Source organism: Equus asinus, chromosome 21 (assembly GCF_041296235.1).
Source record: "Equus asinus isolate D_3611 breed Donkey chromosome 21, EquAss-T2T_v2, whole genome shotgun sequence".
NCBI lineage: Eukaryota > Metazoa > Chordata > Mammalia > Perissodactyla > Equidae > Equus > Equus asinus.
In genome coordinates, this window is record NC_091810.1 from 30,150,162 (window position 1) to 30,162,628 (window position 12,467).

A 12,467-nucleotide genomic window follows, 5' to 3' on the forward strand; every position below is an offset into this window, starting at 1 on the left:
TTCAGTCTACACAGATTAGCTGTTGCCATCCTTGTCTTACACTGATAAGCACTGCCTAGTCGTCATTTTGTTCTAGATCCCTTTCTTGGACTCTGGATAGTAGACTTCTTCAAAAACACATGGACGGTGAGATCAAGCGGACCCTAAATGACTTTGTATAATTGTCTCCTGCACTAGAATATGAGTAAAAGACCAGAACATGGAGACAGAGGCATTTAAAAAAGAGGCATATTAAGCAGATGTTTATCAATGGTTTTTTTTTTCTAGGTTAAATGATATTATCCTGACATCGTATTTGCTTAAATTCATGTAATGCTGTATGAGGTGAACATTCAAATTATACTCATTCTAAACTCATTCTATACTCCTTCTAAATCACAAATTGAAGTGTAACTTTAAGACATAGTAAACATATGAAATACACAGTTTTAAAAATGAAAAAAATGCCGAGTACATTGCCTCCCTTTGGACCCTAACAACCCCCACCCCACCCCGTATCAAAGGAGGCCTGTGTATACCCTCCCGTGTGCTTTGGGTGATCCAGGGATTATTTGCTGGGCATATTTGGTGGAGAATTCAGCTAAACTTTTCAAAGGAAGAAAAATCAGATTGGAATAAATTCCAGAAGATTTTCTTATAAAAGCAATAGATCGTTCATGTGAAAATCTATTCAGAAAAAGTTCGAGGTTTTTTCCTTTTAGTTTTTTTCCCCAATCCTTTTATAATTCAAACTAAAAACAGCATAAAACCTCCAGTAAATAGCTAATTGATATTTATCTAAGTCAATGCTTTCATATCCCCAAGCCCAGGCAGTCCAGACAGACTGATGGATGTGTCGCGGGCCCCAGCACTGTCATAGCAAGATGTCGAGTACCTCCCTCTTGACCACACTCTTCATCTGTTGTTTTAGGCTTCATGTCTGGCAACAAAATGCAATCATGGTGGTTCTTGTGGATTGACTTTTTAAAAAAACAATGTCTGGCATATTTATAAACAACTAGAAAAGAGTTGTAAACCCAGTGCTTTCGGGTAGATTTATTTATCGGACTTCGCCTACTCAACAAGGGTCCCCCGTTTGTGCCCATGCTAGTCCATACTTGTCTTCCTTAGTGACCTCCAAGCAAGGGAACTGTATTCAGAAATGCATTTTTGATATTCCAATTAGACACCAGGGAGCATTCATTGGTCCAGGGTTCCAGGAATGGAGTCTGAGAGCCCTGCCACTTGTGTCTCCTGCCCACCCCACATCTGGGCGTGGTCCTTTGCTTTGCCATCTTCCCTCCCTCTGAGCTAGGTGAGTTTTGTGCACATCTCTAGTGTGTAATGGTTTAATTACTGTCCAGAAAATTCAACACCTTGAGGTTCCCTGGGGACTGTGTCTCTGAGGGTCAGTGGCTGCTAAAGAGCATCCCTTTTATAGATTCCAGATCCTAGTGGGTCACCTGGGAGCTGATACTTTTTCCTCTCAGCAAGCCTCATTTCTCACCCAGCAACCAGACACAGGACTTTCGAGCACTATGTGAGCGGTGAATTTTCATCTTAGGCCTGATGTAACTGGACCCCAACATTCTTGAGCAAGAACTGCTAACTCAGTATAGGGAAAAGGAAAAGGTGGCAGCAATTGAGAGTCTGAACTCAGGATCGAGGAGAGCGTGTCCTGTTACCCCCAATCCCAGGAGATGGTGTGAAGCTCGCGGTATCGCATGGTTTTCTGGGGGAACAAACCTGTAGTGTGTTGCCATCTAGTGGCACATAGGCAAACTAAAGATTAATGTATTCTGACCACAAAGTTCAGCAGAGCTAATTAAATCAGCCGGAAAAAATAACTGAAAGTATTTCCTAAAGGCAAGTGTTTTGGAAACCCATGCAAATTCAGGTGAAATTAAAATTGACTTTTAGTAATCATGTTTTCTTAAAGTTGGCAGAGGTCACTGTTTCTCAGGAGTTCATGAATATTTGCCACGGGGAAATTAACAAGTTTTTCCAACATATAGCCAGGTCAGGACTCTGCATTTTCACTGTCGTCAGTCCGATAGGCACAGTTTCTTATCCAAAGCCCTAGGCAAAAGGCTTGGTTATTGCAAGGTTATTTTAGTGTTTTTTAAAATGTGATTTTAAGGTTTCCAATACTTTTTTCACTTACATTTGTGTTTTTAAATTAATTTTCCACAGAATAAATATGCCTATTTTTAGGTGAAGCAAAGACGTAACTTCACAAAGTTGGAATTTCACATTTTAAACTCTAAATAGCATTCCAGAAATGCCCAGTTCTGTGGTAGACCTGCAGACTTGCACTGTGAACTGGTTCATGAACACTGACGGCCTGTTTCGTTGTTTCTTGCCCTTTTGCTTGTTTGCTCAGATCCCTCCCTGGTGCGACAGCAGCTGAGTGCGCGTCAAATCTGAAGAAAATCTACACAGTGCACACAGTACAGGTAAGAGCGAGAGAGGGACGCACCTGAGTCACGTGGGACGTGTGTCAGTCACTTAACCACCCAAACTGAAAGCTCCCTCTGTGCCACAGCCCTGTCCAGGGTTCTGCCCTGGCCTCGGCTCTCACATCCACTTTGCTGCAGCTGCCCTTGACGGGAACTACCCCATGGGCTGGCTAACCATGTGCCTAGGTGGCGTGCTCTTCTCTTGGTGACCTGCTAAAACCATCTACTCCCTAAACCTTTCACAGACCCTCGTGAGAAGCAGACTCTGGTGTGGTTTTGAAGATGTCCGTCTGTGTTCCCATTCAAACACCAGCTCCCTCCCTGAGCTCTGTTCTCATCTGGGAGAGGCCCTGGCACCTATCTGCGGGGTTGTTGAAGGTTACAGGTCACAAAGGAAGTGCGGGATAGTGTTGAGCTTGAAAATGGAAGGTCTCAGACCAGTTTCCTACTTCACATTCAGATTCCATCATCCTATATTGGGCCAAGTATCATCCCCTTTATTCTGTAAAATTGGTATAATGATAGCACCTACCTTCGTGGGTCACTGTGAGGATTGAAGAAGATAATGTTTATACCGTCTCCAGCAGAATACTTGATGCAGAGTAGCTTCTCACCAAATGTGAGGTCTTAGTTCTCTTATTTCTCTCTCTCCAACTCTTAGGATGAACAGTTCTAAAAACCCCAGTTTATTCAGTTGATCACATTTCTGTTTTTTCCAAAAGCAAATTCTGTCAAGATTCTCCCCCTTTTCTAGTTTAATACACTGTTATAGACAGAATAAGCCTTTTAAGATTGCTTCATGCTTGCACTGACCATATGTCCTGAATTTTCTAGAAGGGCCAGATTTAGATTTAAATAGTTTTCCTGTTGTGCCCCTAAATCTTCTAATGTCTTAGAAATTCCAGTGGGTTGGCATCTAGATTGTGTCTCTTAGGCAGCCTATCACATGCAGAAGTAGCACAAAGATCCTTTTTTCAGACAGTGCTTCTAGGATCTGGTTCAGAAAATTGGGTATTCATAGTTATGCGGCCCCAGGAATCTGATTGTAAGGTGCCATGCATAGCCGCTGAGGGCAGTAAGCTGGGTGGAGGACACAGTCCTGACCATGGGCCATTTCTGATCTAGTTGGGAAAATGACATAAGCATGTGGAAAGCAAAATAACAGTGCTGCTGTAAATAATCATTTGGTGCCAAGAACAAGCAGTGTCACAAGGGAGCACGTGAGCACTGTCCAGAGGGATAAATGTTCTCAGAGTTGAGGAAAGGCCTCCCCTTGCTTCTCGCCTGTGGGACTTTATAGATTTTTGTTACCTCTTCCCAGCAGCCATTGTATAAACCTCCGGGCACTTGACTTTACAGCCTGTCCTCGTATGGAAGTTCTTAGATCCCATTGATTTTTTGAGGTACTCATTAGCCTTTTTCTACTCCATTATGATATCGGATCATCAGAGCTTTGCCTGGGATGGCAGGGCACACGTTGGTAAAGTCAGATTAAGGGGTCAGTTTGTTTCCCTGACCCAGCATGATGACAACAGAGCTTTTGGTTGCACCTTGGCATCTGCATCAAGTTAGACAAGGGACTGATTTAAAGGACCCAGGCTGGCATATACTAGGAAATACTTTCTTTAAAACTTCCTTAAAAACTATATTGGGCTATAATTTATATTCAGTAAATGCAGATTTCTTAAGTGTATGGTTTGATAAATTTTGACAAAGGCATGCAAACATGTAACCACCCAGATCAAGATAAAAAAATTTCCATTATTCCAGAACATTCCTTCATGCCCTTTTTAGTTGGTCCTTCTCTTCCAGAAGCAGCCACTGTTCACGTTGCTATACCATACATTCATTTTGTCTGTTATTGAACCTTATATAAATGGAATCACAGAGTATTATACTGTATTGTGTCTGGTTCCTTTCACTCGGTGAATACTGAAGCATTGAATAAATGAATGAATGAGAAAAATAAATGAACCCCTTTCCTGAGTCACAACAGGCTCCTTGCATAAGGATCCATTCAGCTGTAGCCCACACATTCTCAATGTGGGCAAAAATTGATTCTCGGTGGGGTGAAAAAAATCTTATTCTTTTTATGTACAAAGCACAGATATATATGCAGTACATATACAGATATATAGTCTCTCTGTGGTATTAAAATTTCACAAGGGAGTAATTAGGAAAAGGGCTTCTTGGGGTAGGGGGTGATAATGAGACACTGCTTTAAGTGGTCAGGAATCCCTGTCCTATCTCTGATGCTCTGTCCCCCTCAGTTTCCTCACCTGTAACACTGAGATCATAACAGTGCCTACTCCCCGAGGTTGAGCGAGGGTTAAATGAGATTGCATATAGTAGCTCTTAGCCGTGCTTGGCACTAGTGAGCCCTCAGATGTTGCCAGCTTTTACTAAAGTGTTGTTGGATTCTACCCCTCGGCTTTGTCAGTTGACTGGCGAGGCTGTGGGCGAGGGTGTAGGATGGTTACACTGCCTGGGTTTGTGCTGTATCTGGTACTTACCAGCTTGGACAAGTCGCTTAACTTCTCTGTATCTGCTTACTCATCTTTAAGATGAGAATAATCATGATACCGATTGTATCATGAGGTTGTGAGGATGAAATGGCACAAGGAAGTAAGAAGCACATAGTAAGTGCCCAATACTAATAATAAGCTCGTCTGCCATCATTTGCCTACTTCTATGGAACAGGATTTTTTACTTTCCTCAGTCACGTTGTACATCAGAAAACTGTGTCCCACTACTTCTGGATTGCGTATTTCAAGCAGTTATTCCCCAGATTATCCCACTGCTAACACTTCTACTGATGAAAACATATTTAACTTATCAATAACTTTTGGGATTCGAGCCTGTGACTGTCCTTAATATCTGTGAATAGTCCTTAGTATTTAAGAACTAGCCTGGGTGCCCATTTTAAAGGCAGCTGAGGACATGCTTTTGTCCCACCGTCTTTTTATTCTGTGATTGTAGGTTGATTCTTGAACTCTCACTCTGTCAGGACTAGAAAACCGCATCCCTAATCGCGCCTGTGTTTTCCTCCCATATATGTTCAGATGAAATGTAGGAATGGCGTGTTATTAATGATTGCTTTGCATAAGGACATAATACGTCTTTTTGTACTTGAGACTCTTCAGGAAATCAGAGATGTCGGTGGGGATGGGGGAGGACTTACTTCCCCATTTATTGGGTGGAGAGACTGAGGCTGAGAGCTTAGTGGCCCAGAACAAACAGTCATCCGTGCCTCTGGGACCAGAACTCCCTCCACTTCGAGTTCAGTTCTCTTTCTCTTACTCTGCCCTGAATGAGGACAGACTGAAGAGTGAGGAGGTGCGTGCCTCCAGACGGCCCAGTGACCCCTGCTGAGGACACCCTCCTCAGGCCAACAATAATTCTCTCTGCTTGGAGTTAAATTTATTTCCTACTTCCCTGCCTTTCTTGGAAAATTCCATTTTTCGTCTAGATGTGTATTTTTTTTCAGACACATATTGATTCCTTTTCCTCTTTTGTAAACATTTCCAAATTTTCCACATTTCTCCTGTGTTTTCATGTACTAAATGGATGCAGGAGAGAATAGAAGACAGCTTCTGAACAAGCCTGATCTTACCTGTGGGAGAATGAAGAACTACTTTCCGTATCTTTTGCAAGAGAGGGCTCCCTCGTCCCCGGAGTCTTTCAGCCTCGCTACCGCAAGACCAAAAATTCCCCCCCTGAAAACTCCTTCCTGTCCAGCATTCTATCCCCCCTCAATTATTTGTGTTATCATCATCAAGATTTTGCCATACTGTGTTCCTCTTGTACTGTGTTCTATACCCAGTATTTCCCATAAATTGGCTTTTTACTTAAATTTTCATAAAACAGAAACTTTATATTTCTTCTGTAAATGGATATCCAGCATTGTTTATCATAAACAGAAGGTCTTAATAAAAAATATATACAGTCTATTAAAATTAAGAGGCTGTTCCTTCTGTACCTGTGTACTGCTGATGATATCAAGACATCATCCCTTATCACGAGGTTGTGGAGTCGTGGTGCTGTCATAGGTCCTTAAGTTAGACAACAGATTGCTTTCCAAATCCTTGGGAAATGGGGCTCTCCTTTTCAGGAGGAGAGGTTTTTTTAGGTCAGTATTGATAATGGAGAATGATGGAAAGATTGATTCAGAGGACTCACTGCCCTGGACACAGATGGGCAACCCATAGAATGACCTAGAATGAACCACTTGGGTGAAGGGAGGGGTCTGAGGGAAGAGAGAGAGAGAGACTCCACACTGAAAAGACAGAGAGAAGGACCTGAAACAAGGTCTGGTTCATAGTTCTGTCTAGCGCAGTCTCAATACCTAGGATAACAGGATTCTTTATCCATCATTTCATTTATTCATTACATGTATAATGGGATCAGCATGTATAGTCATAACCCAGTTATGCAGAAATAGAACTGAAGTCAAATTACCTGTGGTCCTCTATGTCTGCTGGCAGTGGAGGCCATTATGTGGGTGGGGTGAGTGTTGAGGGGGGAGATTAAATCTTGCAAAGTAAAAGTAATTTAGTCACTTCAAATGTAAAACTGGGTCTCTTCTGGAGAAGATCAGGTTATGCCATCCCCAAATATGCCCCTTTAGCATAAGGATTATCTTGAGCTGAAGGCAACTGAGAAACAGCAGACACAGGAGGAGCGCTCTGCCCTGCTCCTAGTTGCCTAGAATCAGGGCATAAATTTCCGTTTGTAAAGGTATCCCCCTGTCTCATCACTTGAGCCTGCATAACAAACCTTACTAAACAATGGTTATCTACCGTATATTTCCTGGTCTCCTTCCCACAATTTACCACTTCTGGAGACCCAAACCCCCTTGTACTTTGGTCACTTCTCCACAGTTTGTCACCCTTTGTTACAGTGGCATAGAAGCTTCCCGGTCCAACCACTTCTTTGGGTTTTCACTTCAGTTCTGTGAAGACATGTGCCCTTAAAAATAGTAACATCCATAAAGAAACAGATACCTGGGGGCTTTACCCAGAAAGCAGGGTAAACACTGCTCTGCTCCGTTTCCCCAAACTTTTGTGGAGGGCTCTCTCCTGTTCTTTCAAAGTTTGAACCCTGTTTAGCTCCTCAGCCCAGACTTTGTTATCCATCGACTTCCTGTGTGGTGGAAACGGCCCTAACATCCTGTCCTTCATCTTAGGTACTCTTATGATAGGTCCTCCAAACTTTGGTCTCACTTTACGTCAAGGCTTTTTGGAATTCAAAGCAATACTCATCTCTGTCTCAAGTACCCAGCTCTTGCAAATCAGAAGCAGTTTGCTTTCAGCCTGTTGTGTCTTCTGTGAGTTAAAAACATCCATTAAGCTCTTCAGTTGCCTTCTTTGTTCCAGGCTCTGTCTGCCCTCCTCCTAAATACCATTGATCCAGTTGGTGGGAAGCAAGCCCCAGACAATTAGAAATACATAATGAACAAAAATATTTGTTTAATATTTCAAAAATACTCTCCTGCTTCACCTGCTATGCACCTCAGAAGAAATGCTGGACATCCTGGGTTTTTGGAGTTGTATTTGCTGGGTGTTTTTGTTTGTTGTCTGTCACCACATGGCATTTTTTCTTCTCAAGTATGTTCTCTTTTATTTTCTTCAGAAAATTCCAATAGAAAATTGAGGAAATTTGAGGAAATTTGCCAGTTTTCCTGGTAATGAATGATTATCTACTGGGCAGAAGACTGTCCGATGAGGCATAATTGCTCCAATCAGAACTGGTAGATTTGGGATTTATCACGTGGTCACCATTGCACACCTCGCTTCCTTACATTAGGCCTACCATGCACTTTCCCTTCGCCTTTAATCATTAGATTATCCAATGAAATATCTGTATCAGACCCATTCTACAGAGAAGGAAACTTGCATTTCAAGGGCTATGTGGCCTGTGAAGGTTATCCTGAGAAGCTTGGTCTTAAATCCAGGTAGACTCCATTGGACAACCATCAGCCCTCCCTCAGTTCTTCAAGGGGAGGTGCCAGAATGATGCTCGAGAACTTACCCAACAAGGAGAGGACTCCATGGGCAAAGGGTGCCCCTCATACATTCCGCTCAGTTCCCTGAGGACTGGTCACATTGCTCTGCCCCTAATTGCTGTCCACAAATGTTGTCTGAATGAGTGGTGCCCAACACTTACACCTCTCCTTGTCCTTGGGTTACCATTAAGGCTTTTGAAAAAAGCCCTGAACCATTATTAATAAATATTGTGCTTGGTTTTGCTTTTACTACAATCTACTGTTCGCAGGCCAAATACAATTAATTATAAATCTAATGGATTTTGAAATCTACTTGCAAGGCTCTATCTATAGTAAAATTTAGGTGTTTCAACTAAAATTAAAATGTGTTACAGAGAATATGATCAAGAATTATTAGGCTTCCAGGGAAACAGCCCTTTCACTTCCAAGTCCAGGGTTCCAAGGAGCTGTGTAGTGCTCGGTTCCTTCCTTAAGATATTTCCCTGTCATACATACCTAACAAATATTCCACATGTTGGTTGAGGTTTGCAAGAAGGAAACAGACCGATTTAATGCCACTTACTTCTTTAATGGGACTCTTTTCCATGGTGTCACCAGACGTTTTGTTCCCACTTTGTGTTCTTGCACAAATGGGTAGATAGGTGCTTCAGTAAGGACGTTGTCAGAGTGAAGTCTATCGTTGTATCTTCTTGGGCTGTAATCTCCTCCTGTCACATTTGCCAAGACTAACAAAATCAGTTGTCTCTTCTTGTTTTTAAGAGAAGCTTCTAAAGCTACAAACCTTAGCACGATCCTTGCAGTGTTGTTCTTACCTTTGGAACAGGAGAAGCATTTTGTTGTTTTTTCAAGGTGCTTCAAACACCAGGCAAAAAGTCAGGATTTGAGAACTTTGGCAGGGGTGTGAGGGCAGGTGCTCTGGTTTGGGATGCCTTTTAGGAGACTTGAAGTTTGTCAGCACCAAAGTCCTCTTGGTTTTACCTAAGGTAGGGATTTTTAGTTTAGCATAATCTTGTTTATATATTCCTCACAGGTCATTACCACATCATAGCTAGAGTCCCATGCTAGAGCTAAGGCAAGCTACCATACTGGATGTGGTTAAGAGCGTCTTCTGGTGGGAAAAGATCTTCAAACATTCCCTCATTCTGTGACTCCATGACCTGGTCCATGGCTTCCAAGACTGGAGAAAGATGTGCCTAAGACATTGTACCATCTTCAAAGGAAATAGCTTAGTGGTTAAGACACAGGTTTTGGAATTAAGCTGCCTGGCTTCAGATTCCAGCTCCACATAGTCATGTGCACAAACAAAATGAAATATTAGTGTAATCTTATTCTTAGCACCCAAGAGCAAACCATTTATAGGGTCCTCCATAAGGACAGATACTATTTGAAGACTTACTGTTACTTCAAATCTCTTTTCAGCTACTCCCTACATTAGCACCATTTTAGAAGAAGGGATCCAAGGTATTTCTAGTTAATAAATCAACTGACATGTAGTTTTTTGCTTTCAATGTTATCTTACCATTTATTGTTGCTGCCCTTGCAATTACTTCAGCTTTAATTTTTACACAGACAGGCTCGAACATCCCATAAGGGTCGTCACTCAAGATAGGTAAAATTTCATTCCACCAATGCTACTCCATTCATGATGCCCTCAGATTCATTTTTCTCATTGTTCTATTGCTTGTGCTGTCTCCCCAGATCCACTGGGAGACCCAGACAATCCCCCTTTACTCACCTTACGCATGGCATGATATTTCTCATTTGTGCAGTAATTCTATGCATATAGATTATAGTGTAGCAATTCCATGGCCCATTCCAAACAAATGGGGAAGGGTTTTCTTTTTTGTAAACTCCATCTTCATCCTTATGCTAAAGGTGATACCAAATAGTCATGCTTGGACAGGTTAGTCTCTGTGCCTCAGTTTCCTTATTTATAAAACGAGGATAATAATTGAACCTCCTAATGAGGTTGTCATTAGGACACTTTACATAAACATGTAAAAGTTCGTAGACCAAAGCCTGGACTATTACTATTATTGCTGTTACTGTTACTCTATTGTTTTTACATAACTGTTTCTATCTATCAGCCACCCTGTGCCTTGGTTGGTTCTGGCTGCTGTAACAGAATACCATAGACTGAATGGCTTAAACAACAGACATTGATTTCTTACAGTTCTAAAGTCTGGAAGTCAAAGATCAGGGTGCCAACCTGCTTGGGTTCTGGTGAAGGCCTTCTTCCTGGCTTGCAGACACACAGCCACCTTCTCATTGTATCCTCACATGATGAAGAGAGAGAGGGCTGCTCTCTTCCTCTTCCTATAGGGACACTAATCCCATCACGGGGCTCCATCTTTATGACCTATTTACCTCCCAAAGGCCCTTCCTCCCAATACCATCCCGTTGGGGGTTAGGGTTTCAATATATGAATTTGGGGAGGACACAAGCATGCAGTCTGTAGCACCATGAATCTTAGGCAACTTGTTACTTCAGCACCTGAGCTGTTCGCTGTTCCATCTAGGAGGGGAAAGGAAGGAGGATAGAACATCTAAGGTGATTCCTCTTTTCCTCCTCCTCTATACCCTGTCCCCCAATCCGAAGGGTAACAGACTCCTTCTAGGCTTAGACAGGAGACAGAGTCTGTGTAATAAGGAAATATGGTTCAGTACATATATCCTGCACTGCAGGCTTTATTAGATGCCATCTACCTGTCAGAAAAATCATTAGCAAGATCCTTTCCCAGTTTTATGTGGAGATACTTTGCATAGGAATGTTTGCTTAACAACCATAGCTTCCTGAAGTGTAGAACTTGGCCCGACTTCAGCAAGGAACATTCTTTAATGTTATGTTACATTTTCTAGCAGAAAATTAGGAAGAATACTGAGAAAAATCTATTTATAATGGATCGGACTTAATGAGAATCTGATTTTTTTCTTTAATGCATTAATTTTATAATCTAGTGGCATAGTAAATCAATACTGGGTGTATTAAACAAAGTGTTTTTCTTTTAAAGATATTCTGGAGTGTGTACAATAATATTCCTCCTGTGACTAGCCTGCCTTTGAGATGTAGTTATCATTTAATGAGAGGAGAGAGGCGACCGCTTTGGTAAGTGTCTAACATGTAATTTGAGGTAAAGGTTGGAAGGATATGGCTGAGAACCCCTTAAAATATTTACTTCATGCCAAATTGGAATGCCAAAGTAATTTTCTCCCAGTGATGTTGGAGAGTAATTTTAGCTATTACTTAATTATGAAATAAGCCCCTGCCCACTACCCCCTTCACCTTGGGCTCTAGGATGCTGAGTCAGTGCCTCAGTGTTCCCCCACTGAGCACCCCATTGCAGTCTCAACATAAGTAGTCATTATTAGCGCACTGAGGTATGATGCAGGTCTCTGTATGGGGTGTTGCCTCATTTTGGTTCTTTCATTCGTTCAACAATGACTCGGACAGTGGAGGGAAAAAGCTTATAGGCGGGTGGGGAGATGAGGGGAACAGATGTGGTGTCCACGTCTATTGTATGGTTGAACAAAGATCACATCGCCTCAGACATATCTGTCTCATGGACCACATAGAAAGTCTGTGTTACTGATCATGGCCCAGGGCCTAGGGGAAGGCGTCCTGTAATAGCTTAGTGTAGTGATGCAGGTGGGGGCAGGAGTCCAAGTTAGTAATAAATCCTTATATCATGTCCCCCAACTGTCCTAAGTTATCTACTCCTTAATAAAATAGAAATATATCTTGGCTCACTTGATAGCATATGACAGAAACCTAAGCTGAGGGAGAAAATGGAGTTTTTTTGCCCCTGCAACTGAGACGTCCACTGGTAGGGCTGATTTCTGGCAGATCTGGGTGCTCAAATGTTAGTAGGAATCTGACGCTCTCCATCAGATTGGCTTTGCTTTCCTCTGCGTTGGTTTAACGTTCAGGCAGGCTCTCCCATTTGTGGTGGCAAAATGGCTTTCGTAAGCCCCAGTCTTACACCCTACAAGGTTACCAATGTCAGCATTCACCAGCCCCAATAAAAT

General features: G+C 42.2%; 1 protein-coding gene across 2 annotated transcripts in view; it reads left to right on the plus strand.

Annotated features, from left to right (window-relative positions):
- EIF4E3 (eukaryotic translation initiation factor 4E family member 3) overlaps positions 1 to 12,467 on the plus strand; it is a 62,169-nt gene that overhangs the window by 35,982 nt on the left and 13,720 nt on the right. For both annotated transcript variants that reach the window (XM_070492663.1, XM_044754170.2), the window contains 2 exons: positions 2,363 to 2,435; positions 11,453 to 11,547. In XM_070492663.1, the coding sequence (XP_070348764.1) occupies positions 11,522 to 11,547 (26 nt within the window). In that variant the 5' untranslated portion in view covers positions 2,363 to 2,435; positions 11,453 to 11,521. The remainder of the gene's footprint in view (positions 1 to 2,362; positions 2,436 to 11,452; positions 11,548 to 12,467) is intronic.